We start from the raw sequence: 27,486 nt of genomic DNA, 5'->3' as shown, positions 1-27,486 counted from the left end.
TGGCTCGGGGGCGCGCAAGCGCAGTGGCTGCGGTAGCGCTTCCGGGGCGGCGCTGTGGGACTTTTTTGGCGCGAGTGGGGACGGCGGCCGGGAGGGCGCGGTCAGCGCTCCGCGTTTTGGGTCCTGGCCGCGCCATGCGCTACAACGAGAAGGAGCTGCAGGCGCTGTCTCGGCAACCGGCCGAGCTGGCGGCCGAGCTGGGCATGCGGGGCCCCAAGAAGGGGAGCGGTGAGCGGCCTGGGGCGCCGGGGAGGGCGGGCGGGCCGGGCGGGCGGGGGTGAGCGGCCGCCGAGCCCGCGTGAGCCCGCCCTGTGCCCGCAGTGCTGAAGCGGCGGCTGGTGAAGTTGGTGGTCAACTTCCTCTTCTACTTCCGGACGGACGAGGCCGAGGTAGGCCGACCGCCCGGGGTCGGGGGCCGGGGCTCGCTCGGGGCCCGCGGGGGGGGGGGGTCATGGCCCGGCGGGGGGCAGGGCCGGGGCGGGGGCCGGGCGGGGGTCCGGGAGCCCGGAGGGGGCGGGGCCGGGCCGGGGGCGGGGGCCGGGCGGGGGTCCGGGAGCCGGGCCGGGGGCGGGGGCGGGCTGGGGGCCGGGGTCCCCGCGGAGGCCCGCCCTCACCGGCCGCCTCGCGCCTCTGCCCGCAGCCCGTCGGAGCCTTGCTGCTGGAGCGCTGCAGAGTCACCCAGGAGGAGCCCAGCGGCTTCTCCATCAGTGAGTGCCGGCCCCGGGCCTGCCCCTCCCGGGCCCTGCCGCCGCGTCTGTCTGCGCGGAGGCAAAGTCCACTGCCCCGGGCGGCCGGAGGGCGGGCCGGGCTCTTCCCCCGGGGCGCAACCACTTGCTAGCTGCAGCCGCAGGGGCCCTAGGACTTGCTCTCTTGTTGGGGAGCACAGCAAGTGCTCCGGTGCCCGGCCGGGTTCTGGGCGCTGCGGAGGATTCTCTGGGTCGTCTCGAGAGCGTCGGTAGAGGAAGGTGGAGTCTCTGCTGGTTTTCTGGTGTGGCGCTCAAACGAGAGAAATGTGTGCTCCCCTAGTCCAGGAGAGCAGAAGTCCGACAACAGGGTGTGTGCAGGGGTGGTTTCTTGCCAGGGAAGCTTTCCCAGGCGATCCTGGCTCCCGACGGTCGCCAGCAGCCCGAGGTGCCCCTTGCCTTTGTAGAATCAACCCTACATTCTCCATGTGCGTGTGGTTCACCCTCTGCGTGTTTGTGTTCAGATTTCCCCTTATTACGAGGACGCTAGTGGCACTAGGTTTGGTACCCAACTCTTTCTAGGTTGGTCTATTAAGTAATTACACTTGTAACTGTCCTGACTCCAAATAAGGTCGTATTTTCAGGTTCTAGGAGTCAGGACTTGAATGTTCTGTTTTGAGGACACAATTCAATCCACAGCACAGCCGGTGGGAAGCGACGAGTCAGGGCTGGGACTGGAGGAGGGGACACTTTAGGACAGAGGCAAGAAGAAGCTGAGGCCTGTGGCGGGCTCTGGGGCGGGGGTGTGGTGAGCAGGAACAGACCGGGGTGGGGGGGGCTGCTCCCTCTGCAGGCTTCATGGAGGACCCGGAGAGGAAGTATCACTTTGAGTGCTGCAGTGAGGAGCAATGTCAGGAGTGGATGGGGGCTCTGCGGCGAGCCAGGTGGGGTGCGGGCCTGCCTGGGGGGTCTGGGGCGGGGGCACAGCGGGGCTCTGTGAGCTTACGCCACTTTCTCCCCCAGCTACGAGTTCATGCGGAGAAGCCTCATATTCTACAGGAATGAGATCCAGAAGATGACTGGCAAGGTGCACAGAGGGCCCAGGGGAGCCAGGGGTGGGGACAGGGGCCTGGGTCCCTGGGGCCTGGGCTCATGCTGCCCGTTCACCCACACAGGACCCCCTGGAGCAGTTCGGCATATCGGAGGAGGCCAGGTTCCAGCTGGGTGGCTTGAAGGCCTGAGTCTGGAACAACCCCTCCCCCCCATCCTCTCTAGGCCCTGGGTTTCTGGGTCAAGTCTGGATTTGCTGCAGCAGATGTTTGGCTTAAAGACTTCAAAAACCCAAGATGGGTGGGAGTGGGCAGGGGCAGATTGGAGAAACAACCCACGGACCCCCCCCCCCCCCCGGACTGGTCTGGCACCTACTGGTGCCCCATGCTGCTACCGGGGGACAAACGTTCACTCCTAGAAGTTGTGTCCAGCCCCTTGGGCACATCCGTCTGGGGTCTGACGGCTCCTGAGGCTGGTGTAGCTCTCCTGGCCTGTGCAGGCTGAATGTACAAAGCTAGACGATGCTGTGAAGGGCGTGGGGGACACGCCTGCTGGAGCCACTGTGAATTCTACTCCTGCTGATGGGGCAGGCCCTGGCCAGGCGCCTCTGGGTGGAGCTGGAAGTCTTCACTCTCAGGCCAGCGTGCTTGTTGTATTCAAATAAAGGGACCTCTTTTCCACGGGGGATGGTGCTGCCGTGAATGCAGGGAGGGGCTGCTGGCCCCCGAGGCAGGGCAGTGAGGCCTCTGTGGGACGGTAGTCCTCCCCAGGGTGGGGGTTTAAGTGCCCAGGAGCGGGGCTGGGCTGCCCCAGTGGAGGGACAGAGACCTAGACCCAGACCAGGGAGAGGCGGGGAGGCTGGGACTTTGCTTGGCCCATAGAGCCTGTTGGTGCTAACAGGCCCCCAAGGGACAATGGAAGGAGGGTGTGATTGAACCTGAAGGTGACCTGTGATCCCAGTTCCTAGGCCTTCCCTTGAGGACAGGCAGGACCTCGGAAAGGGTTTTTGCCAGTATTAGAGTCCTAAGTCAATCCGTCTTAAAAACAGGAGGCATCCTGGGTGGGCCTTGCCTAATCAGGTGTAAGCACGGGAGGGACTGGGCCTCCCTGAGGAGGGTGCTTGCTGTCTGCCAGGGTCACGGGGCTGCCTTAAGGAGCTTACCAGGCCTCTGCTGGGAGCCCCTGTCCTCCCCACTTGGGGAATGGTGAGTGTGGCCCCTGGCCCTCACACCTCTCCCTTGCATCATCATCAGAAAGAAACGCTGCCACCAGATGAGGTTCAAGTGAAAACAAGTATTTTATTACAGCGCCTAGAGGTGGAAATGCAGAGTGCATTGGGGTTCTCTTAGGAAAAGAGGGTCAAGCCAGCAGCCCAGGGAGGGACAGGCCATGCCAGCACCCCCAACTGAAACACAGTCTACCAAAAACACAAAGCAAAGCCCCGTCTGAGTTACAAATCAAGGTTGAGAGATGGGGGAAACAAACCAGTGTGGCTGGACCGTGGGAATGAGGGCAGGCGGGGCGGGTAAAGAGGGGCACGTGAGCCTTAGATAAATCACGGTCCGTGGCCGCAGGAGACGGCAAGCTGTCGGGAGGGCCGTGTTCACTGTTAGGTTTTCCTGAGCAGGGCCACCTGCGGCCTACCAGACTTCCCTGAAGTTGCCCCCGCGGTCGCCAGTAGCCCCGGGGCTCTGTGCACCAGCGTGCTGCCTCCCCTCCTGCTAGGGATGGCCCAGCCACCGTGGGGTGATCCCAAACACACCCGTGCTCGTGCCGGGAGACTCAGTATGGCACATCCGCAGGAAGCCCCATGTCAGTGACTGTGCGGGCCCCCCTGAAGTGATGCAGTGTGTGTGAACAGGGTCGCTCTGTTCTACGCTGGGGACTCACGTGTGACCTCTCCGATGTCCACCCACCCTGTAGCTTTTTAGGGAGCCCTGTGCACCTGACAAGGGTGTGTGTGTGTGTGTGTGTGTGTGTGTGTGTGTGGCCAGGCAAACACTGCCCTGTCCTGGGGGCCAGGGGCTTGAGGTTCACAGGGGTGAGGCACAGCACCTTCATGCCCCGGGAGCGCCAACCCAGAGGGAAGGAGCCAGGGCAGCCAGTTACAGAACAATGGGCCAATTTCAAGAACCCATCGCGAGCACCATCTTCTGCCTCAACTATTGCTCTGGGCCAGAAGCATTACCCCCAGGGCAAGCAGGAAAGCAGGGCTCTGGCAGGCCCCTGCCTGTGGAAACCAGGGGTCCAGCCAATTTCCAGAACAGCCAACGGCCAGACCCGCCCTGCACAGATTTGTCTGCCTCCAGGAGGCGGCTGCAGGCAGAAAAGGGTCCTGCGGTGGCCGTCTTTGGCCTGCATTGCCTCAAGGCCTCTGCCTGCCCACCGGAAGAGTGGTGGTCAGCACAAGCCTCCCGGGCAGGCAGGAGCTCAGGGCCTCTACTTGAGCAACAGGCTAAACACAGCCCACCTTTGGAAAGAGGCAAGTTCCCTGTGTTCCTTGGGGGATGCAAGCACCTGAGAACAGGGCTCTGACCTCACCGACTCAGCCCTTCCTAGAGCACCCATCTCGGGGTCCAGATCCCTCTGCCAGGACCTTGGCTGATGTTGGCCCTTTCGGAGGGCTGGGGACTTCTGGACGCACCCTTTGAAGACCGCAGACATACACAACACTGGCCGACTGCTACCCTGGAGGGGCTGGAGAGCCCTACTGGCAACCTCTAGGCGCCTCCGAACAGCTCCAGCTTTGCTCCCCCCCCACCCCCCCCACCCCCGTTCACTGGCGTTCACTGACAAGCACCATCAGAGCTGCTCCGGGGTGGGGGCGGCACAGCCGCAGCAACCGCACGGACTGGCCAGAGGGGCTTGGGCGGGGTGCGGGGCCTGTCCACTCCACCCCGGGGGGCTGCGGTCACGCAGTCCGGGGCTAAGGGCCGGCCCTGGGCCCATGCCACTGTGCGCACTTGAATAAATAGAAAGGTTCTCCCCTCGCTTTTCTTCTTTAGTTTACTATGCATTATACAATCTAAAAATAAATGAAGTCAAGTCTATGAAATTTATAAATTTTCATCACATCTCTATAAAATACTGTCACTCCTCAGTGTGACTCTCCTCTGTACAGACACGCCAGGCACCCGTGACTAACCTGTCCCACGTCCCTGGCCCATGTGCCGCGAGCTTACTACGCGCTTTGGTGGACCGCGGCGGGAGCCCCAGACGAGCAGAAACGTACGAAAGTAAATGCACTTGCACCAGCCCGCCACGCCGTCGGGAGTCGGGTACCAGACCTTCCTCAAGCACCACTCAGAACGGGTCCGCGCGGGATCGGGGAGGGTCTGACCGCCCCACGCCCGCCGACCGTTCCTATGCCAAAGGCGCTAATCCCAGGCCGAGGGGCCAACAGTCCGGTAGGAGCCGTTCACAGTGATGGGGCGGGGGCGGGCGCCCCCCCGGGGAGAGGGCCTCTTCCGAGGAATGTCACGACAGCGCGAGCCACCCTCCACCTGGAGACAGCCGTGCCTTTGGTATAGGAAGAGCGGCAAGAATAAATAGGGCAGGCGCCTCCCGGCCCGGTTCTGGCGTTGGTCAACCTCCAGTCAGCACCAAGAGGACGAGGCAGCAGCGAGGCCTGCGTCGAGATAGCACCGGGACCGGCGGTCAGCGCGTCCGCGGGCAGGCCAGTCCTTCGGGTGGACGTCTGCATATAGATCCTCTCATATATAGTATTTACACTTCTCAATAGGTTGCCTTTACGACTTCGGTGGAGTAAAATAAGTCAGAATTGTTTATACTTTTTAAAAAACGATAAATACTTTATCTAAAACTATCGACAGTACGAGCTAGAGCCAGGCCCCAGCACCTCCTGCAGGTCTGCACAGCGCGGATTCACAGTAGAGCCTCGTCCCCTGTCCTCAGTCCGTCCTCGCTGTCCGATGGCCGGCCGCCGGCCCAGCCCGTCCTTGCATAGGTCTCACGGTTGAGGTAGAAATCCTAGTTCCCTGCAGAGACACGCGCGGGAGGAAAGGCAGCACAGATTCAGCGTCTCTCTCGGGGGGGCCCAAACATTCCCCCAGGCCAGGGAACCAAAGCCTCCTACAGACGGATGGACGGTCGGACAGACAGAACAGGGTCGCTGCAGGCCCCGCCTCTCCTGGCAGGGACCCCCGGCGCTGTGCCCCTGGTCCGCTCGGAGGCAGCAGGTCCCCGTCCTCCCCTCCCCCCCAGGAGCCTTGGCACCGAGGCCCCCCCTCCCGGCCGCATGCCAGGCCCTGCTCGCAGGCCAGCCTAGGGAAACCGCCCGTGACGGCCACGGGGCAGAGGAACAGAAGGCGGTGGTCCCCTGTGGGCCAGGACCAGGAGCCTGATGCCCAGATGCTTCCGCACGCACACCTCGGACCTCTTCAAAGCCGGTCCCGGCCGCACAACGCCTTCTCTGATGGCGTGAGGCCCCCGCGCGCACGCGCACGCAACCTGCTCTACCTCCTGGGCTTTTCCAACAGGACTGTGGCACAGCCTGTCCCCAGACCTGCACCCTGACTGGGAGGCCGTTAGACTGCGGCGGCCCCACACCTGTTTCCACTTAAACACGCGGCAGACGGAGGACCGGCCGGCCCCAGCGCCCTGTTAGCGCCCAGCTTCCTTTCCTCGAGTCCTTGCCCCCGGGGACGCCAAGCAGCACCAGCAAGTGGCCGGGCGGGCTGTACCAGGGCCCGGCTCCCTAACGCCGACACGCGCGGCTCGTGCAGGCCTCACGATGACCTTCCTCACCCGCTTCCGAATATGGGCCCTTCCTACACTGCCCTGCACGACTCGGCGCTGACTGCCCCGAGGCACGGGCCGCGTTCCCGGGAGCGGCAGGAGCTATGCTGTGGCCACCACGGCAAAGCGCTGCCCCCCGCCGAGGTAGCCGTTCCCCTGTGGGCGGCGCCACGCTGCCCTGGGCCTGCAGGCAGAGGCCTCTAGCCCCGGAGCCCGAGGCACGAGCACTGAGTTTGACGATCCTCTACGCATTGCCTTTTCTTAAAGCCCTAAAGGTGCATTCAGGGAGACAGACTGTGGGAGGCCCTAGAGCAGACAGACAGCAAGGCTGAGCCCTGAGCTGCCCCAGGGGCCCCGGTCCCTGGCCGCTGCAGACACAAAGCCTGAGGATGACAATGGCGGGCTCCATCCAGCTAGACGGGCCGGGCCGGGCTGCCGGCCTCAGCCACCTCCTCCCGGCCACCTCCGCTGGGCAGGGGCCCATGGGGGCTTGCCGTAAAGGGCTGGGCTGGGCAGTGAGAGCAGGCCACCCCCTGGAGCTCCGTGGTGGCTGCTCAGCCGCCCCGGAGGCCGGAACACACAGCCAGCCCTGCCTAGCCACCCGGTTTCCCTCGCCTCACTGTGCCCTATCTTCCCTTGCACCTCTCAGAACCAACCGTCTCCACCCAAGGCAGAAGAGCCTGGGTCCCCTGGGCCCCTCCTCGGAGCCCTGCGGGCCCGTCCACTCTCTGTGGAAGGAAGGACAGATAGTTCAGGGTCTCGTACGGGCCCCCTGGTTGGGCTCTAGCCTTACCTTACAGAATACGAACTGCTAGCTAAGCAAGGTCTTTATCTTGGCTTAACCCCCGCAAGGCGCGCGGCATACGGAGGCGGCATGCCAAGGGAAACCCACACGGCAGACGGCCCCGTGGAGCTGGCCTGCGGGATCACGGGCGCGGCCTGGGCCAGGGCCAGCCCGGGCAGGGGCTGGTGGTGCACCGTGAAGGAGGGGCGGGGGGCCTTGTGCGGGAGGGAGGCGAGCTTGATGGACAGAGAGGCGTTAGCAGGCTGCAGAGAGGCGGCAGAGGAGGTGGATAAGAAAGCCTGGTTAGCCGGGAGGGACGCGAGGTTCTGCAGAAGCACGGGCTCAGAGTTAGCCGGGAGCAGCGCGGGGGCAGGAGGCAAGGCGGCGTTAGGGGGAGGGGGTGCGGGGAGGGCGGGCTGCCCCGGTGGGGGCGGGGGCGGGGCCTGAAAGGAAGACGCGGGGGCGCCGGCCACCGCCTGCAGTGGGGTTAAGCTCAGCGTGGCGCTGCGACACGCAGCCCCGCTGCCGAAACTGGCTCCAAACGGATGAGCGGAGGCGGAAGGCACCGCGTGGTTAAAGACACCTGCAAACAGGAGAGAAAAACTCAGCTTCAACAGGTGGGCACTCTCCAGTCAAGCGCAGAGAGACACAACAACAGGGAAGCAGACAGCGGCCACAGGTCCGCGTGCGTCGCAGGGGCGGGGGGCGAAGCAGCAAGCAGCACGGCGGCCAGGTGCGACTTACCTGCAGGGCAGCGCCGGGCCACACCCCCTGCGGGCACACCCACCCGGGCTCCCGGCCGCGAGACAGGGCTTTGCCTGCCTGTGCCCAGCAAGGAGCTGGCTGCGGACTTCTGGGACCCCAAGGTGGCCCAGCCCGGGCTGGCCACGTGGCTCCTCTCCACCCCTACACGGTGCCACCACACAGCAGGCGCTGTGGCCCCTCGCTCTTGCCCAGCACCAGCCCCCAAGGCTGCCCAGAACCCATGGGCTGAATCAGGTCGGACAGGTGACCTCCACGGGGAGGAGACAGAACCCTGTCATGGCGCCAGCCCTCCTGAAGGTACAAGGGACGCCGTCACAACCAGAGGGCCTGACGCAGGCCGACTCACGCGCGAGTGCTCTGCCCACACCACAGGCACATCTGCATCTCATGAAAAGGAACGAGGTGGCAGGTGCAAAGTGGACCCCAAGGGACAGGTGGGCACAGCCTCTCGCCCCTTAGGGGGCCCTGCAAGGGAACCTGTAAAGCAGTTGTCATTAGCCCAGCGGTCCGGGAGGGCGACGGCGTGAGGCCCGCAGGACCCGAGAGTCAGTCGGGAAAGACGCGCGTCTGCCTACCTCCAACTGCGCCACCTGCCACCCCGGAGGAAAAGCTGCCCATGGCGTGCGAGTTGGTCAGTCTGGTTGCAGCGGACGAGACGTGCACCAGGCCGGCAGCGGCCGGCACGGAACTGAACAAGGACTGTAGCACGGATGAGCCCAGGTTGGCCTGCAGGGACATGGGACCCAGGGCGAACTGTGGGCCGGGGGCAAAGGTGCCCAGGAAGGGGCGGTGTGTCTGGGCGGAGGGGGCCGCGCTGACCGCCGAGGACGCCGCCGTGGCGAGGCCCGGGCCGCTGAGGAGGCCCCCGGGAGGCACAGTGGCGGCAGAAATGAAGAGGTTGTGGCCATTCTTCAAGTCGGGCTCACGGTCCCGGCCCTTGCCCGGCTTGCTGTGCACCAGCGAGGCCTTGTCCGGGGGCCCGCACGCCGGCAGGCCCAGCTCGCCGGCCTCCCTGCCCTTGGGGCCGCCCAGTCCATCCAGCTGCCTCTTGTTCACAAAGGCGCCGGGCTCTGTGGCACCGCCCTCCTTGCCCCGCGGGGCAGGGAAGCTCAAAGGGGCGCCCAGGCTGGCCGCCTCGGGGACCTTGTGGGAGAGAGAAGCACCATCGCTGAAGCTGTGTAAACTGAGGTCGGCGGCCAGGCCCCCGCTGAAGGCGAAGCCATTGGGAGGGTTGCTGCTGGGGCTTAGCCCACCGGCCCCCGACAGGGCACCAGAAAAGCTTTTCCTGGGGTGGGCAGCCAGCTTGGCATCAGCCAAGCCGGGCTCCTCTAAAGGGGGTCGGAAAGCGAACAGGGAGTTCTGGCTCAGGGTGGAGCCAGCCTGCAGCGGGCTGTCGGCGCACTTGGCCAGGCCGAGGTCGGAAATGGGCGAGAAGGTGGATTTCCACTTGCTGCTGTTGGCGGGCTCGCTGGCAGGGGTCGGCTTCCTCCCGGCCAGGCCACCACCTGATGAGGAGAAGCAGAGCCGGTGAGGCCCGGGGGCTCAGAGTCACCCCGTCCCGCCCAAGGGAAGTGTGCTCCGGTAGAGCGAGGGGGGGACGGGATAGGGAGATGGTGACTGGAGCATCTGTGGGGGTGGGGGGTGGGGCAGGTGTACCGAGAGTGTCAGATGCTGGCCCGGTTCGACCAGGAGGGAGTGGGACGGCAGCCATCATGGGGACACGGGTGGCACTCAACATCACCCAGAGACAATTTTAGAAGCCTGGCGCAGCTGGTCCTGAGTGCCAAGGCCACACCCTGGAGCCTGGGAGTTACAGGGCAGGGTGCACAGCTACTCACCGCTTTCCAAGGTTTTTGGAGGAGATTTGCTTTCTAAGGAGATTGTTGCAATTTTTCTCTCGATTCTATCAAGAAAAAAATAGATGACAAATGTTTGAAATCCATTTGCACGTGGACTGCCCAGGGATGTGGGGAAGCAGCCTGACACACGGCCTGCCTGCCTGCAGACCTCTCTAGTGCCCGAGCCCCTGGTGCTGAGCTGGGTACTGCCAGCAGCAGGGGACAGGGCCGAGAGCTCGGGAACAGGGGTGTCACATCCTAACACAGAAACACCCCAAGTCCGAGATGGGGCTGCCTTTGTTTCACCTCGCCTCCCAGGCTCTTTGTCAGACCCCAGAGGCTTGCTGTGGCTACAGGCACATCGGCAACGGCGTGGGACCTACATGACCCGTAGCACGCGGCACACGATGGCAGGTCGGTGCTCGCAGCACTGCCAGGCCGCAGACAACACACGCTCTACTGTCCATACTCCCACAGCAGGTGGAAGAACACCATGACCTCCAGAAGCGTAAGAAAACTGCCCTAGAGAATTTGGAAACTGCGAAGTTGGACATTCCCAACACAAAAGAAAAGCACTCAAGTGCAAAACTTTTAAAAATGTAATCTACGTAAGCAGAAGAGGAACAGGATGAACGGGCCCCGACAAGACACCAGGAGCACGGGCCATGAAAGAGAACAAACACGGAACTGGACCAAAATCTAACACTTCAGCCTTTCAAAGACACCCGCAAGAACGTGACACGAAAAATCAGAGAATGGAAGAGAATATTCGCGGGTCAGATGTCAGGTAAAGGACCCCTGCCTAGAACATACGAGGAACTCTCAGAAGTCAACGACGACAAAGGACCTGAGCACACGTCTCTCCCCAGACACTCCAACGGCCGTCCGCGCACGAGAAGACGCCCCACACCACTGGCCAGAGCGGCGGAGCCCACAACTACAGCGAGACCCCCACCTCACGCCCACGGGAATGGCTCTCACGATAAAAAACAAAACCAGACCATAGCAGGTGTCCACGAGAATGGGGAAAACCTGGCTCCCTCACGCTGACGGGGGGTGGGGGGGCACGCGAGGTGGGGGAACGTGAGGTGGGGGGACATGCAAGGTGGGGGGCGAGGTGGGGCGCAGTGGGGCGGTGCAAGGTGGGGGGGCAGTGGGGGTACGCGAGGTGGGGGGTGCAAAGTGGGGGAGGGCGTGGGGAGGGGGCGCTTGAGGTGGGCTGTGAAAGACCGTCCAGGGATTCCTCAAAACAGTAAACACAGAGTCACCACCTGACCTAGCAGTTCTACTCCTGGGTAGATTGAAAATATTTTCTTTTTATTTGAAAGACAGCGAGCAAGAGAGAGAGAGAGCGCGTGCAAAGGTGTGTGCATGTGGCCGCATGAACAGGGGGAGGGGACAGAGGAGAGAGAGAATCCTGCAGCAGACTCCATGCTGGGCGTGGAGCCCGATGCGGGACTCTACCTTACAACCCTGAAATCACGACCTGAGCCAAAATGAAGAGTCGGACACAACCAACTGAGCCCCCAGGTGCCACAGCTGAAAACATTTCCAAACAAAAGGAGGTATATGAAAGTTCACAGCAGCATTATCCTCATTAGCTCAACACCGGACACACCAAGTGTCCATCAGCATGTAATGAATGAACATGTGTGTGGTCCGTCCCCACGTGGGAACACGCTCCAACCTTAGAAAGGAAGGGGCCCTGACACCTGCCATGATGTGGAGAGACCCCAAGGACACCAGGCTCAGTGAGAGGAGTCAGACCCAGAAGGACACATCCTGCAGGACCCCACTCCCAGGAGGTCCCCAAAGGAGTCCCGTCCACAGAGACAGAGAGGAGAGGGTGGGAGCCGGGGCTGCGGAGTCCAAGTTAAGGGATATAGGCTTTTTTTCTGGGGTGGTAAGAAGGTTCTAAGATTGATACTGGTGATATTTGCACAACTTTGTGAATATACCAAAACCCACTAGATTGCACTCTCCAGACAGGCGATGCACTACGTGAATTAGATCTAATAAAACTGTTATGTATCGGGGGCGCCTGGGTGGCTCAGTCATTCAGTGTCTGCCTTCGGCTCAGGTCATGATCCCGGGGTCCTGGGATCGAGCCCCGCATCAGGCTCCCTGCTTGGTGGGGAGCCTGCTTCTCCCTCTCCCACTCCCCCTGTTGTGTTCCCTCTCTCGCTGTCTCTATCAAATAAATAAATAAAATCTTTAAGAAAAAAAACTGTTATGTATCAGGAAAGAATACTGTTCATCATCAGACACACCAGACGTGCAGTGTCGACAAGAACTGGGAACTCTGCTCTCTCGAGCCCTTGCCTGCTGTGGCCGCCTGCGCGCCCTCTGTCTGCTTTAACCAGGTGACATATGCACCAGGAGCGAGACCTGACACAGCAACGCCACGTCCCGGGGGCTCTAGGCCCAGGGGGCTGGCCCTGTCCTGGATGTGACGTCTCAGGGGGAAAGACCGCCCAGGCCCTTCACGAGCAGCTTCTCACCAAGTCAAGGTTAAGTCTGGGGAAACTGTCCACTCGAGCACAGCCGCTCTGTGGGGCTGCGGACAGCAGCTGAGGGGCCCCAGGGGGGAAGCAGCCACGGTCAGGGCCCCTGCACCCACCAACTAACGGTAGCTGGACACTGCCTGTCCTTCGCCCAGGCCCTGCCCTGGGAGGGCGACCTCATCACGAGCACCTCTCCTCCCAGAAGCCCCGCCCGTGGATGCCCCTGGCCCACCCCGCCTGGCCCCACTCGCCTGGCGCTGCCTGGCTCATCCTCAGAGCCCTGCTCCTCGTCTGAGGTCAGTGGGGAGTAGTGGGCCCCATTGGTCTGGCTCAACGGCTTCTCCTTCTTGAGAACGGGCGGCTGGTCGTTGTCCTGGTAAGGGACAGGGGAGCTCTTCAGGCTCTCGGGGGACGAGATGGCCGTGATTTCCAAAGGCTGGTTAATGTTGCTGACCTGAGGGACCAGCACAGACACAGCACAAGCCTGTCAACAGGCTCCCCGAGCACCGACACCCAAGGACTCCGCTTGGGTCCCTCCCACCCAGACCCGCCCTGGATCTCAGACCGCTGCGGAAAGGCAAAGCCGGCCTGCTGCCCTCAGAGGGAGGTGGCCCGTGGCGCCGGCCTCCTGCCTGTGCTCCTGGCGCCCTGCCATCTTGGCCAGGCTGGGAATGCGAGATGCCACGTGCAGGCACCTGTGTGGGCCAGGGGAGCCAGCATGCCCTCCCCGCTGCGGCTCTGCCCCCCAGCCGGCCCTGGCTGGCCTTACCATAGAGTTGAGGTTCAGCGGGGACCCTGAAGACTGTGTGAAGAGGCCGGCAACGGACGGCAGAGCCCGACGCTTGGGCGACACGCCGGAGCTCAGGCTGGGGGTCCCAGCTGCCGCCCGCTTCCTCCTGCCCCGCTTGCGGCTGTCTGGCCCATGGCCCTGGCCACTGTCCCCACGGGCGCCCGTGGGCAGAGGGCTCGGTTTGCCGGGAGGCGACTGTTTGGCACTGCCGCCAGCCGAGATGGTAAAGACAATCCTCCTCTTGGCTTCGCCCTCAGGGTCTGAAAAGCCGGCCTCGGAAGGAAGGTCCCCTTTGCTGGCCTCGGGGAGCGGGCCCTGGGCAGCACTGCTGAGCCGGGGGCTGGTGCAGAGCGGATGGGCAGGCGAGGCTGCACCGGAGCCGCGGGACTGCGGCAGCAGGGGTGGGTGCTGCGGGGTGGAGCAGGACCCCATGCTGGCGAACAGGCTTCCTGAGCCCGAGACCTCATCGAAGGTGCCGGGCTCGGCTCCGGGAGCGAGGGGGGCCGGGCTGCCTGCCAGGGCCCCACTGACAGCCACTGAGCCCGTGTAGAAGCCTGCCAGGAAGGACGGGGTTTCTCAGTGGGGGACGCCACTGCCTGGGGTGCAGCTGGTGAGCAAGCTCCACACTTGGGAACCCGCCCTCCATGTGCTTCCCTCGAGTACCGGAAACAGGCACCAGCGACCGGGCACGGCTGTGCCAGCCCTGGGGGCTCCTGGGCGGCCAGGCAGGCACGTGGCTCCGTCCGGCTTCTGGGTGTAAGATGACTGCCGGTGCTGGAACCCGACAACCCCAGGTGGGCCTGGCCAACCCCCTCCCCCCACGGAGGCTCACTAAGGTCCATGGCCTTCTCACGCCACCTGCCATCAAGCCCTCCCCGCCCCAGATGAAATGGTGTGCCAGACACCAGAGGCAGGACCTGCCCTCCCTGGGTTAACACAGGGTCGGCACACGAACGACTAGTCCCTGGGCCTGGCAGTCTGGCCAACGGCTGGTGTAAGGACTTTCACTGGCACACGCCGCCCACCCAGACACCGTCACTGGCACACCCACGCCACGGGGCTGAACAGCTGGGACAGAGACCCGATGCCAGCGAGGCGCCATGTGCCGCCTGGCCCTGTATGGAAAGTTTGCAGGGGCCTCTGCCAGCAACCATCAGAAGTCTCTGAAGGAGAGTCAGAGCCCGGCTAGAAACCGGGCAGCTCCACAAGGATGCCACCAACCAGGTGGGGCACAGCGCCCGGGCTGAACGTTGGGATGAAACGGCCAAAAGCTCCTGAGATGTGCCAAGGCCGAGCCTAGAGCTCCCAACCCCCAGGGCTCGTTGTGCTGCATGCCAATGGCCCTGATGCAGCTCAGACCCTGTGGCCGGTAGGAGGGGAACCGGCTCAGAGCCTGGCCTGGCAGACGTGGGGTCCTCACATGCCCAGCCTGTCCGGGCCCTCCTCCTTCCAGCAGCAGTAGCAGAGGCTGGGGAGGGCTGGGCCCTGGGGGAAGGGCCAGGGGCAGGGACCCAGGAGCAAGAGGAGCACTCTGACCTGCAGGAGCTGGGGTGAGGCCTTTGCTTCCAGCGCCGTGGGCATTAGTGCCCATCTGCTTTTCAAGTGCGGACGAGGACTCTCGGGTCTGCGGCACAGGGCTGGGGGTGCTTCTCTGTGGAGAGAAAGTACACGCTGTCAGCTGAGCCAGGACTGGAGGGAGTCCCGGACATAAGCCACAGGATGTGCAAAGGGCCTGGGGTAGGGAGAACGGCAGGCACGTGAGAGCCGGCGCACAGAAGGGGAAATGACCTGCTCAGGGTTTGAGCACTATGGGTAGCCCTCAGAAGGTTCTGACAAGGTGAGGGGCAGATGTCTGACTCGGGTCCCAAAGCACTGTTCTGGCTACAGCAGACGTCAGGCTGGGGATGAAGGGAGTAGGGACGGTTGTTAAGAGGCTACAGCTATGATCCGAACAGTGATTCCACTCCTGCGTGGAGTGGGGTGAAGATACCCACCCCCACAAAATCTGCTCACGTGCATTCACAGCAGCGTGATTCCTAACGGCCAAAGGCGGCAACAACAAATGTCCCCCCTCAGACGAACAGATAAACACGATGTGGTCTGTCCATGCGCAAGTCACTCAGCAGGGGACGGGCCCCGAGCCCACAACGCTCAGGGAGGGAACCAGACACAGGAGGCCACACGGGGTGTGAGTGCACGCGGGTGAATGTATCTGTGGACACACAGATGTGGCTGCACAACTCTGAATGTACTAAATGCCACTACACTAGACCATGCACTGTAGCCGGGGGGGATTGGATGTGAATCATCTCTCAACTAAAGCAAAGCCAAGCCCGCGTCACACAAGACGCGCCATTCACGGGTGCACATGTGCGAGGCAGGACGAAGGGAGACGGGCTTCGTGCTTGTACCGAATCCAGACTTTGACTCCCTCCCCACCTGCACACACCACCTTCCACAAAAACAGATCTGAGATCAAAATGGGAAAATATTACTGTAACAAACTCTGCACTTCGGGGTTCTGTCTGTCTTGGGGCGTTGCGGTATGCTCCGAACTTATCAGCATGCAAACTAACAAAAAGTGACTAGGTCTTGCAGGGAAAAAACAAGACAATACCCTTCTCTGCCCACCCACGCGCTGCAGGAATACCACACTGCTGGAGCCCGAGGGCCTGGGCCAGTCACCCGAGGTGGCCGGCACCTTCCCTGGCTGGCGTCCACTCACCACTTTCTCGGCACGGCTGGGCAGCACCACACTGGCCAGAGGGATGCTGACGGGCAGCTTGCTCGGCTGCACGGTGCTGAGCGGGATGCTGACGGGCAAGCTGGTGATGGCCTCCCCAGTGCTGGCATAGGCGCGCTCCTTCACACCCTGCACACACACCAGACCAGACTCGCTCCTGCTGACCAGTAACGCCAGGCCCCCAGCAACCCCTGAAGGCCATGGGGACCCTCCCAGCACCGGAGGCGGTCCCTTGTCCTGTGACACCCACCCGTCTCTGCCACGCTCCGCCTCCTGAAATTCCAGGGCCCCCACACCCATTACTTGCCCACGGACTCTCTCCTTCCTGTTCCTACGGGCAATGGGCCCTCACAGGAGCTCTGCTGCAGCACCACATCCCAGGCCTGGCTCAGGACACCCACTGCGCACCCCCCACAGCCTGGGCCCTGCTCACACCTTCTCGCCGCCCCTCTCCCCTGTCATCTGTAAGGCCATGGGGGACGAGGGTCGAGGGTCCTGAGGGCTCAGCTTGATGCCGTTTGCAATGCCAGGGCTCTGGTATGGAAGGCCGTTCTCCTTGGCGTGCTCAGCTCTGGGACAAGACACATCCCTGGTTACTTCTCTGGGGAGCGGCTACAGCCATGGGTTTGCATCTAGAGCTGGTGGCCCAGGCCTAGCAAACATCCCGAATCTCTTCCAAAGAACGGAGCACTCACTCAGAAGACCACAAGGTGGCCCACGGGCGCCAGGGCGGGGCTCGCGAGCTCCAAGTGCAGACTCACCGCGGGTGTAGCTCATTGGCCGCCGTCTTTCCACTGGCCACGTGGTCCTGGCTCAGGTGCCGCCTCAGCACCAGCTTGGCCGGGGAGAGCCGGGTGTAGTCGGGCAACGCCAGGCCCGACATCTTCTCGAGCCTCGGCCGGCTGCTGTGGCTGGGGGTGCAGGGTATGACTTCCTGGTCCAGGGGGGAGGCCAGGTACTGGGGGGTGTTCTGCTTGGACGAGGGCCGGCTCAGCGCGCCGCACACCTCATAGCTAGCTGCGTGGCCGTTCATGGAGAGTTCTGGGCTTGCGCTGTTCAAGTGGGACAGGGAGAACTTGGAGCAGTCCAGGTCCAGATGCAGCCGGCCGGGGTCAGCCTCCAGCTCCCGGCCCAGGGCTCCTTTCCCGCGCAGGTGCGCAGACAGGGCGTCATCCGGCGGCACGCAAGACTTGAGCTGCAGGAGCTCCTGCTGCCGCTGGCTCTTCTCCAGTTCCACAATGCTGATCTGTCAGGCGAGGGGAGGGTCAGGCCTGTTGCTCCGTGCAGAGGCCCGCTCACACCTCTGCCAAGTGCCCAAGGGCAGGCCGGCCCCCCCCCGCACCCAGCAACCCAGCCAAGGGACCATCCCGGGAAAGCGCGGTGGATGCACACCTAGAGTGGCTGCAAGGATGTAGACCAGCTTTGTGTGTGACGGGGAAGCCAGAGCACCCAACCGCCCAGCACAGGGTGGGAAGCGCTGGGGACAATGGACAGAACAGCTAGTCTCAAGAGCTGTTCTGCCAACGTGCAGTCGGGGGAAGGGAACGGGGCGCAGTGACCCCATCTGCACCAAAGGAGACCACGTATTAACCGTCCCCGAGAAACCCTGGCACTGGCGCTCGGGACGCGAGGCACTTTCTCTTTGGTTTGTCTGCTTTGTTTGTGCTTTGCCGATAATGAACGTGCCTTTATTCCACGGAGGAATCAGCACCCAAATAGCTCCTCACAGACATGAGCACAGAAGCGAGCCCTGGCTCTGTTAACGAGGGCAGCAAGCCTCTCCTCTGTGAGAGGCTCACCTGGGCCACAACCCTTCAGAAAGTAGCTTGGCCCCGGATCCCGGGAGCGGAAACCACTCACAGACCCACTTTTGGAGAGTAGGTCTTTAAGAAATATCCTTAATGTGAGTCTTCGGTGCAGAACAATTCATGGTAGTGTCATTTTGTAACAAGAAAACACCCGAAAAACCCCGAGAGCCTGGTGACCAGGAGGGCTTCACGGTGAAGCCAGGCTGGGGAGACGCCAACTCCACAGGAGGCCACAGCCTTGCAAACGGAGCTTCCAGACGCCAACGATGGCCGCACACCCTGCTGTGGTCCTGCCGTGCCCAGAAGGCTACACACCTGGTCAGCCAGCTCCGGGAAACCTCGAGATTCCAGCTGACCTTGGCAAAAGCTGCAAGCTATTACAGTTTCCCGCGCAAGCACCGGGCTCCTCATGGGCAGCTTCACAAATGACTCAGTAAGGGGCACTGGGGAAATCCTAGGTTTTGAACGGAGCCCAAGACACTCTGGGAGCAAGTGGGGCCACTCAGATGCTAAGCCCCTCGCTCCCCTTTGAGGACCAGAGACAGGGATGTCCAGGCTGTTACTGCAACACCACAACGAACCCCGTCCTTGGGAGCAGGACAGCTCCGGGGGGGGGGACAGCTAATGGCGCTGCCATGGAAGCCCCCCACGGCCCCAGCCCCCACCTGCAGCTCCAGGCAGTGCCTCTGCTTCTCAGAGATCTGGGTCCTCAGGGCCTGCTTCTCTTTCAGCAAGTTCTCCAGGGACAGCGTGGACCAGTCCAGCTTCAGCTCCTCACACCGAGCCTTGAGCTGTGGGGACAGGGAGGTTACGGTCGTGAGCCCCAGCTGGGCAGACCCCTGCTCTGGAGCATGCACAGCTGTGGGGAGAATGGGGTGGGCAGCTGTCCGCCCAGTGGAGAGCAGACACTGGGCTCTGTGGGGAGACACAGCAGATGTCTGGGCAGGTGCCTCCGAGCGCCTGTGTGCCCGGAGAATGGAACCTGCTAAGAGAAGGTCTGGCTGAGGAGGCAGCCAGGGAAGAGACCAGGGTTCCCCTCTAAGAACACCCACAGGAAGCACAGCGAGGGTGCCCGCAGGATGAGACTGGGAGGCCCCGTTAGAAGTGACGCCCGTGCATGCCCAGCAAGCGTGCCCTGGTCCCCAGGAAAGTGAGGTCCAAGAGATCTGCACCCTGGCCCAAGGGCTGGTTAAGGACACCAGCATGCGGCTGTGGGGTAGCAGAAGGATATCGAAGCCTGGGCCACCTGGAAAGCCCCGTTTAGTGAAGGCCTTTCGAGGGTCGTGGGCCCCACTAGTTCCGACGTGCTCTGACAGCCCAGGAAAAGAATGCACGGCCATGTCCCGCTGCAGACTAGGGGTTCCTGGGAAGTGCGTGCTCGACAAGGATGCCTGCGCCCTGGTGAGCACCCTCTCATCCTGTCCAGGGCCCACACCAGAACCACAACCTGCATGCCCAGCCACTGAGGAGGCCCACCCTCTCCCAGGGGCCCACCAGCTGTAGGCTCTGGCTTCTCAGCTCCCTGTTGTCCTTCTGCAGCTGCTCCGTCTGTTCCCTCAGCTGCTGGTTGTGAGCCGAAATCTCCTTCTGTGCCTGGATCAGGTCGTTGTAGGTCAGCGCCTTCACACCCAGCTGGGGACACATGACAGCAGAGGTGGGCTTTCACGCAGGAGCGCAGAATGGCAGGCAAAGGGCAGGGGGAGGCCTCAGCGGGCCCAAGCCGCCTGGGACTGGGGCTGGGGGCCATTTGGGGGCAGTACAGGGAGGGCTGGGGCGGCGGCCGATGGCAGTCAGAGAGAGGAACTACAGTGACCCAGAGAAGGAACGAGGGGCTGACCCCCAGGGCATGAACCCAAGCCAGCAGCCGACTACACACATTCTACATCCCTCTGTCAGAAGACGTAAAGTGTCAAAGCACTGGAAAGGAGAAGGTCCTTCCAGATCTCAGCACTGGGGCCTGCACCCTGCTCCTGCCCCCACCCACCTAAATCCTGCACTTGGGGCTGTTCGCTGGGCCAGTGAGCCCGGGGTGGCAGGTGTGGTCTCCAGCACTCCTACCTCATCCAGTTTCTGCTGGAAGAGCCTCTTGATCTCCTCTTTCTGGGCCTGGCAGTGGCCGAACAGCTGCTGCGCAGCACCTAGCAACCGGGCGTTCTTCTCCTGGGGGGATGGAGCGTGGTGACGGCAAGGCCCTGTCCCCACCACGTCCCTTCCCACAAAGGGCCTGAAGGGGGGCTGCTCAGCTGGACATGCCCCGGCCCGGAAGGCCAACAACCCTCAGCCGTTCTCTCCGGTTAAGAACGTGACCCTGCTGCTTCTCCCTCTCCCACTCCCCCTGCCTGCGTTCCCGCTCTCGCTGTGTCTCTCTCTGTCAAATAAATAAATAAAATCTTTAAAAAAAAGAACGTGACCCCGTGGTGAGCAGCGAGACCCCGTGGCCCTTCTGGAGCCAGCAGGGACAATGCGCGGGCCTGAGAGGAGCCTGCTGCTTCTCCTAGGGCCAAGGCACCTTCTGGGGGACGAGAGGTGGGGGCACAGGGCAGGGCTCACCTTCTCCTGGTCCAGCAGCTGCTGCAAGCTGGCCTTGTACTGGGCTGTCTTGGTGTATGCCAAGAACTGCAAGTACTGAATCTTGAAGGATTCTACAAGGGGTCAAGTACACAGTTTAGCGCAGATGTGAGCCCACTGAGGCCGGCAGGAAGGAAGAGGGGGGCCTCACCACCTGCCGACATGCCGGGGGCCTTCGGTCCCCACCCTGGGTGCCCCTCACAGCACCTGCCACCACCACCCCATGTCTTCTTCCCTCCAACACCACGTGGGTTCCCGTTAGTAAATCCGCCCGTGTTCTTAAGAAGCACATGTTACTGACGTTGAATTGAGAAAACTGACAGCTACCAAAATGTGAAAAGGGATTTCTTTCACCCAATTTTTAGGGATAAGCAGCCGCTCGATCTATCCCAGCAGCGTGAGGACGTACGCACTCAGCTCAGCAACACCGGGGGCCAAGCTCACCCCCAACACGGCCTTCCCAACCCCGTGCAGTGCACACGGGCCAGGTGGTTCTCTGGGGGTGTCCCGGGTGCTGAGGAGACGCCGCAGCCTCCCCGGCCCCACCCCCTCCATGCCGGCAGCACCCCAGTCCTGACCCCATGTGCCCCGGGGCAGAAGCCCGCCTGCAGACGAGCACGTGGGCCCAGCTGACAGTGGCAGCACGGGGGCTTGCTGGAGAAGCCCGCCGGGAGAGCAGAGCCTGCGAGGTCTGGGTGCGGCTCACCTAGCAGCTTCTGCAGTGCGGGCGGGGTGGGTGCCAGCAGCAGCTGGTCGGGGGGGTGCCGCTGCACACTGGGAGGTAGCTGATAAAACGGGCTATGAGGTGACTTGTACGCATCTGCAGGGAGACAGAGCGGCCACACATCAGCAGCAGGCTGGTGTCCCGGAGGCTCCCGCAAGTCTGCTTCAGGGAACCGGCCAGCTTGTTAACACAGAGACTAAACACAGGACCAGACGGCGCGTCTCGGCACTCTGAGAAGCAGACTCGAATCCCCACGTGATCTAAGAAATGCCCGGGAGCCGTGCCCCCTCTGTGCGGTCCTTCATCAGAGCCTGGGGTGGCAGGATGATGGCAAGGCCCCCATTGGGGCTCGCTCTCAGGGAGCCCAGCCAAGTGCAGACAGGTGCGAGGATGCCCCAGCGCGCCCCCAGTAGGGTCTGAAACGGGAGCACTCAGCCACTCAGCACGAGGCGCTGTCCCAGCGGGCTCTGCCCCCTCACCGCCACAGGGCACAGGAGAGGGACCCCCATCCGCCGTACCAAGGAAGAGCAGCAAGGGGTGCGCCGGGACCGGCAGACTGCACGCCCACGGGGCCCCGCACGCGGCTGGCTCACCCTGCGGCGAGGGCGCTGCCGTCTGCGACGCGGCCTGGGCATGCAGGAGGTCCAGTGCAGTTTGGCTCTTCTTGGGCTTACGCTCCGGGTTCGCAGTGCTCATCTTCTTGGGACGCCCGCGCTTCCGGCCGGCCATCTTCCGCCCCTTCTTGTTCAGCTTCTTCTTCCGGGCTTTGGAGGGGGACGGCTTTTTGATGGTGGTCGCCCCAGCTTTTTCTTCCTCGGCCCCGGAATCCTAGCAGACAGGGGGGTGGGGGACGTCAAGGGAGCACCGGCAGGCCCATCCAGCCCCGTGAGCCTCCCTCTGCGGGGACGCGGGGTGAGCGCTCACCATCGGGGTGTCCGCGGGCACAGCGGCCTTGCTCTCGGGCAGCTTGGTGGGAGTGGCCGTGGTGCTCTTGTTGTCTCGCTGCTGCCGGCGCCGGGCCGCTTCCTGCTCCTCCTGGAAAGCAAGCGCCGGCTGTGTCCGCAGCCTGGCCCTGCTGTCCGGCACGGGCCAGGCCGCAGAGTGCGGAGGAGCCCAAGAGCGCATGCGCGCATGCACACCCCCGTCCTCTGTCAGAAAGCAGGCGGCCCTCCAACCGTGGACAGCGCAGGACCCTGGGGCTGGGGCGGGAGAAGCCGCCTGATGGTCATCTCCCCCCTGCTGGTGGCGTGCCTCCCCACACCGAGGGGCTGGCGCGTGCTAGAGCGCTGTCCTCCTCGGTGAGCCCACACCGCGGTAAGAGGAAGGACGGCGCCGGCCAGCTCCAGGGGGTGAGGGCGCTGCTCAGCACGTTACGACCCGAGTGCCCCTACACACAGTACGAAGGACACGGGACCCCAGGTGGCTAGAGCTGGCCATCTCTGGGGGGGCCTCTCTTGCTTGGATACTTGTCTGAAGTGGCTGTGAGGGTGGGGGACGGAGTGCCGGAGCGGGCAGCGGGAGGGACGCGGGAGCCCAGGTCCCGGCTCCCCGTGCACAGCAACTCAGAGCATCCCAGCCCCTCCGCGCCCCGGGCCTCAGGCCTGGGGACTCGGGTCAGGACAGCACAAGGGCTGTTCGCCATCCCGTACTTCGGCACAGCTCACCGGATCACCAAATCCCATTTCAGAGACTCATTCAACCCATTTCCCAAAAACGTGCCTAAGAGTTGTGGCCATGGAGGCTGTTGAAGACAAGGCAGGTGTGGGCCCCTAGGTCCCCGTCACTCAGGTCAGCCCCATTCCGCATGGCCACCTGCACTGGCACACCCTCCACCAGCAGCGCACATGTGTCATGAAGGCAAAGAAAAAACACACACTTACCCTGAGTTTTGGATTTTTCAGACTAGAAAAATAGTTTTCAAGCTGAAAATGCAAAGAGAAAAAAACAAGGCAAAGTCTCAGAAGTCCGTCCCGACCGAGCCCTGTTGGGGTGAAAGCAATAGCCCACGCACGCGGACACCAGGCACGCGCAGAGCATGGCAGGGTGGCTCCCGGCCGGCCGGCCGGCAGGGGACACGGTCCTGCCCGGGGACCCGCGAGGCTCAAGGATCCCACTGTGCGGGCCCGTGTAGACCCTGCGGCGCCATCGCACATGGAGCCGGCAGCCTCGCGGCGGGCCTGGCCAAGAATCCGGGTTTCTGGGAGGCCTCTGACACCAAGGCAGAGCCGCTGTTCCACGAGTCCTCTGGGACAAGGTCTGCCCCACACGAGGGCTGAGGACAAAGAAGGCAGGACAGACCAGGGGCCCCCAGCCTCCTGACCCACTCCCATCCGTGCTGAGGGCTGGCTGGACAGCGCGCCACCACCCCCCCCCCACCCCGCCACGTGGGGCACTCACTATGGTGCGGTCGATGGTGTGCAGGTAGTAGGAGACCGGCTTCCCCGTCCAGGACACCGAGCCTTTCAGCGGGGAGAGCTCCACAACGCGCATGATGGTGCCAATGTCTGTGTATACAAGAGGCCATGCTTAGGGCCCCTCCTGCACCCAGGGGGTGAGTGGGCAGGGCCCCCTGTGCCGCTTCGCATCTCAGTGGCTCCCTCCCCCCACGAGAGACCCAGGTGAGGCAGGAAGGGGCAGAACTGCAGTCCCTCACCACCCCAACCGCCCGCCAGCACGCCGCTGGGTCGGGGAAGCGGTGTCGGAGAGGCGTGCACACGGCTATGCCGACGGGCTTGTCCGAGCGGGGCGGGTGACATCGGAAAGCATTTGGAGGACGACTTAAAATCAATGTGGCGACAGGAACTCCCAGCAGCACCCGAGAAGTCACGAGCCCCCGAGGGCCATGCGGCCCGGCCCAGGGGCCCGGCTGAGCTCCTGCCGCGGGCCCTCTGCCACCAGCCCTCCCTGCACAGGGACAGGCAACCACCGCCTGCTCAGGCCAATCACAACAGGGATGCGAAGCGCTCGGCAAACCTGTCCCTCCGAGGTCCATGCCGGGCCACCCTGCCCGCAGAGGACACAGGGCCACGTGTGTGGACGTCTGTGGTGGTCAGGACTGGGGGTGCTCCTGACACCGAGGGGGTGGGGCCAGGCGTGCTGCTGAAACCCCCCCAGTGCCCGGGACACCCCCGCAGAGAATGACCTGCCCTGACGTGAGTAGCACCAGGGGGACAGGCCCCACATTGACACACGTCAGATGCTTAAAATCATGTAGGTTAATAATTCAGCAGCGAGAGTTTCTTACCACTCAAGTTTCTGCTGTTTATTCTGAAGTTCAGAGGCGCAAAGGGCTTCGAGGACACGATTCTGCCGCCTGAAACACAAACACCAGTTACTGCCCCTCGTGGGGGGGCAGCTACACACACGCAAACGGAAGGAAACAGCGTGGGGCGGGGGAAGGAGCCGCCACGGGGACAGCGGCGCGGCTGAGTCCCACGTGCTTCCCACAAGTCAGAGCAAAACCAGGAGACACCTTCCCCGTGGAAGTCTGTCCCCCGAGTAGCCCTCGTGGACAGACGTGCTCTGGGCCCCACGGTGCTGCCCCACAGAGCTCCCAGCTGGGGTCACACTGGCACCGGACGGACACCATCGGTGAGGACACGCGCCCCCTCCGCCGTCTCGCTACTCGTGCAGACGAGTCCCACAGTCACAAGTGAGTCCGAGTGGCCAACGCCAACCCTGAAGCCCCACCACCGGACCGCCGGTCGGGCCGGCCACGCTGACAGCAGCGGTTCCGCGTGCCAAGCTCTGAGGAGGAAAAGACGCGCAGAGGGAGGCTCGTGAGGGAGCTCCCAGCACGCGCTGTCGGAAACACTGCAGATGGGTAGGTGCACGCTCTCAGAAGCCATACTTCTTGGTAGGAGAAAGAAAGAGCCAAATGGAAAAGAAACACACCTGCCGGCCGGGGCGCCCCCGTCCTGAGGAGCACCCAGCCACCCAGCCCGCGTCCCAAGAGCCATCCCCGGCAGGAGCAGGTGATGGGCCCAGCGCTGGGCCAGGCCAGGTGCAAGGTCAGGTGGCAGCCAGGGTTAGGGCCCATGGAGTCCCATCAAAGATCTCAGCAGCCAGAGGCTGAACAGAGTCCCGTGGGGCACCTGCAAACCGGAGTGCCTCTGAGGAGCGTGGTGCTGAGTGGGGTACACCCTGGGGTCCCCCACGTGCTCCAGCTAGGAATGCACCACCCCGCACGGCCCACACGGCAAGGGCAATGGGAGCTGCGAGGGGCCCCTGAGGGCGCGTCACTACAGGACAACAGGTCAGGCGGCTGGGGACTGCAGGGCTCGTTGCGCAGTCCCACCCTATCAGGTCCCCCAAGCCCGCCCACAGGACACCATGAGGGAGGGACCAGAGCAGCGACACCCCACGCCACGATGAGCCCGGACACCCAGCAGGCGTCATCAACAAACACGGAGGAACCCTGCTCCAGCAAAAGCCCCCCTGTGCCCTGGCCCAGGACGAGCCGGCCAGAAGGTGGGCCCTTGGGCGGGCGGCAGGAGAGCGACAGGTGGAGGGGCCCTCCGTTCTGTCCTGGGACTGGTGCGTGGCTTGGTGCCCTGGGACAGCCACTGTTCACTCCTACACAATGATCAGGAGCAACCCGGGCCGCGTGCGCACGCTCCCCTGCACACAGACCTGCACGCACACCACCCAGCTGTCAGTGCCAAACGCAGCTGGTAACCACCTGCATCTGTGCTGGGCTCTCCTGGGTTAGGAGCACCAAGGCCACCTCCAGGCCATCTCGGAGCCTAGAAAACCCCAGCATCTTTAGCACTTGTGTTAGGAGATGCAGTGACTGGTCAAGGACGAGGGCACTTCCTGAGGCTTCCCGTCCAGGCCCCTGAGCACAGGGCCCAGACGGGCCGATGCCCATAGTAGGGCCACAGCCCATGGCCCACTCCTCCAACAGGGCATGTCACCCTGGGGACCAGGGAGTCCAGCCACATTCATGCCAGGAGGACCCAAGAAGGACGGGCACCCAAGGCAGAGCTCTAATGAGGACGGCAGCAGCAGACCCAGAGCCTGGCGACCTTTCACCCCGGGCGTTTGGGAGAAGGGGAGTCCACAGACTGGGGTCTGAGCCCTTGGCTGGAGGACTTGACCCACAAGCAGTGGGTTCATCTCGATCCTGAAACACAGTGAGCTATGACTAAGGACCGGATTCAGTGCGACACCGAGCTCAGCCAGACAAAGGGCCCCCCACTGTCCCGAGGCTTTCTCCACGTGGAGAAAATGAAAAATGAAACAGCCAGAACCTTGACTCTTGGCTCAGTGAGGACACACAAGCAAGAGGCATGAGGGTGCAGACCGAGGGGAGCAAACAACCAGTCAACATGGCCCTCGTCATGGGAGAGACAGGAGGACCCACCGCAGCCCGGCCCCTGCGCCCCAGACAGCGCCCAGAGTGACCGGCACCTGCAAGAAGGTGATGTTTCTATCTTCCCTCCAGGAGCTCGCTGGGCTCTCCTGTGCTCTGAGTCAGAGCACACACGCTGCAATCCGCTGCAGTTACAAAGGCCTGAATCGGTGTTCAAGTGAAACTAGTTCACTCCCACCTACTTAGAAGGTTCTAGACTGGATGGTCTTCTCTGCCTGACATTCCAAGTGCACGAGGGCTTCGGGCACAGCAAAGGGAGAAGAGACACTAAGCTGCGCTGCCTGGCGCCTGAGGGTGTACCTTCCTTCGTCCAGCACCGGCAGGGTGGCTGTGGGAGCGGGACACGGGGCCCCACGGCACACACACTTCTGGTGCAGAGGGATTCTCGAGGCCACCACTCAGGACGGCCATCTTCAGGTGCGCCACAGGCTGCGGGAGCAGCCAGGGACAGCAGAGTGCTCCTGGGAAGGAGCAGCTTGCCGGGCCAGGTTGCAAGGTCAGCCAAGAGGCTGCACCCCAGCGCGCCGGCCCCTAGTCTCAGCTTGCCAAGATTCAGAAAACAAACTTTTCCCTAGAAGGTTCAGGCCAGATACAGTACAGGACCTCACTCTACAAAACCACCCACACAATTCCAAATCTAGAAGCCTCCACAAGCACAAGGAAAACGCAATCCTACCTAAATGCCAACCGACTCCCAGGGCAACAGCCCAGCTGGGGAATGAGAGCACAGCTTTCGAGCTCCTTCCAAGACCTCCCCACAGCTGTGCCCAGCAGCTCTGCTGCAAGTCCGAGACTCACGAAGCCAAGGGGCCTTCCCTCCCCCGACCAGGGACAGGAAGGCAGACGAGGGCGGCAGCGGCAGCTCTGCCCAGGCTGAGAGGGGCCCAAACACAGGAAAAACCCAGAAAAAGCCAAGAAACCCGTCTGGATGACCCCAGTGGCCTCACTGCCCCCAGGTTAGGGTCACCAGATGGAACAAGGACGCCGATCGAGCCTGAATTTCAGGTACACCGTGAGTGATCCCTCAGTATGAGCCTGTACTGAGACGTTATTCGCTGTCTCCAGGGAACCTGAGTGTGACTGAACGGCCTGCAGCC

At 63.0% G+C, this 27,486-nt stretch overlaps 2 protein-coding genes across 10 annotated transcripts in view; one reads left to right on the top strand and one right to left on the bottom strand.

Moving 5' to 3' along the window:
• The first annotated feature begins 5 nt into the window (after nt 1-5).
• On the top strand, nt 6-2,418 carry PLEKHJ1 (pleckstrin homology domain containing J1). The gene is made up of 6 exons (XM_027582595.2): nt 6-228; nt 322-389; nt 641-707; nt 1,537-1,627; nt 1,707-1,770; nt 1,859-2,418. The coding sequence occupies exons 1-6, from the start codon at nt 135-137 to the stop codon at nt 1,922-1,924; spliced, it is 450 nt and encodes a 149-aa protein (XP_027438396.1). The 5' UTR covers nt 6-134; the 3' UTR covers nt 1,925-2,418.
• Nucleotides 2,419-3,015: 597 nt separating this feature from the next.
• The window catches only part of DOT1L (DOT1 like histone lysine methyltransferase), a 65,467-nt gene continuing 40,996 nt past the window's right edge, over nt 3,016-27,486 (bottom strand). For 5 of the 9 annotated variants that reach the window (XM_027582529.2, XM_027582532.2, XM_027582531.2 and 2 more), the window contains 20 exons: nt 24,260-24,328; nt 23,413-23,519; nt 22,896-22,937; nt 21,940-22,050; nt 21,609-21,843; nt 20,998-21,111; nt 20,274-20,365; nt 19,782-19,883; nt 19,218-19,355; nt 18,389-18,514; nt 16,677-17,161; nt 16,351-16,486; nt 15,898-16,044; nt 14,709-14,823; nt 13,152-13,726; nt 12,634-12,836; nt 9,879-9,943; nt 8,616-9,545; nt 7,285-7,858; nt 3,016-5,731 (listed from right to left, as the gene is read on the bottom strand). In XM_027582529.2, coding sequence (XP_027438330.2) covers nt 7,320-7,858; nt 8,616-9,545; nt 9,879-9,943; nt 12,634-12,836; nt 13,152-13,726; nt 14,709-14,823; nt 15,898-16,044; nt 16,351-16,486; nt 16,677-17,161; nt 18,389-18,514; nt 19,218-19,355; nt 19,782-19,883; nt 20,274-20,365; nt 20,998-21,111; nt 21,609-21,843; nt 21,940-22,050; nt 22,896-22,937; nt 23,413-23,519; nt 24,260-24,328 — 4,331 coding nt within the window. In that variant the 3' untranslated portion in view covers nt 3,016-5,731; nt 7,285-7,319. Of the gene's footprint in view, nt 5,732-7,284; nt 8,518-8,615; nt 9,546-9,878; nt 9,944-12,633; nt 12,837-13,151; nt 13,727-14,708; nt 14,824-15,897; nt 16,045-16,350; nt 16,487-16,676; nt 17,162-18,388; nt 18,515-19,217; nt 19,356-19,781; nt 19,884-20,273; nt 20,366-20,997; nt 21,112-21,608; nt 21,844-21,939; nt 22,051-22,895; nt 22,938-23,412; nt 23,520-24,259; nt 24,329-27,486 lie in introns of those variants that run through there. The other 4 variants (XM_027582530.2, XM_027582534.2, XM_027582536.2 and 1 more) reach the window with 4 other exon arrangements.

The sequence above is a fragment of the Zalophus californianus genome, chromosome 1, assembly GCF_009762305.2.
Source record: "Zalophus californianus isolate mZalCal1 chromosome 1, mZalCal1.pri.v2, whole genome shotgun sequence".
NCBI lineage: Eukaryota > Metazoa > Chordata > Mammalia > Carnivora > Otariidae > Zalophus > Zalophus californianus.
This window is presented reverse-complemented; position numbering and strand designations above follow the sequence as displayed.

Bases quoted from the DNA above. Each gene is read 5' to 3' on its own strand.
- PLEKHJ1 (XM_027582595.2), top strand. From the start codon at position 135: ATGCGCTACAACGAGAAGGAGCTGCAGGCGCTGTCTCGGCAACCGGCC. The intron at 229-321 runs GTGAGCGGCCTG...CTGTGCCCGCAG, and splicing joins GGGCCCCAAGAAGGGGAGCG to TGCTGAAGCGGCGGCTGGTG. The intron at 1,771-1,858 runs GTGCACAGAGGG...TCACCCACACAG, and splicing joins TCCAGAAGATGACTGGCAAG to GACCCCCTGGAGCAGTTCGG.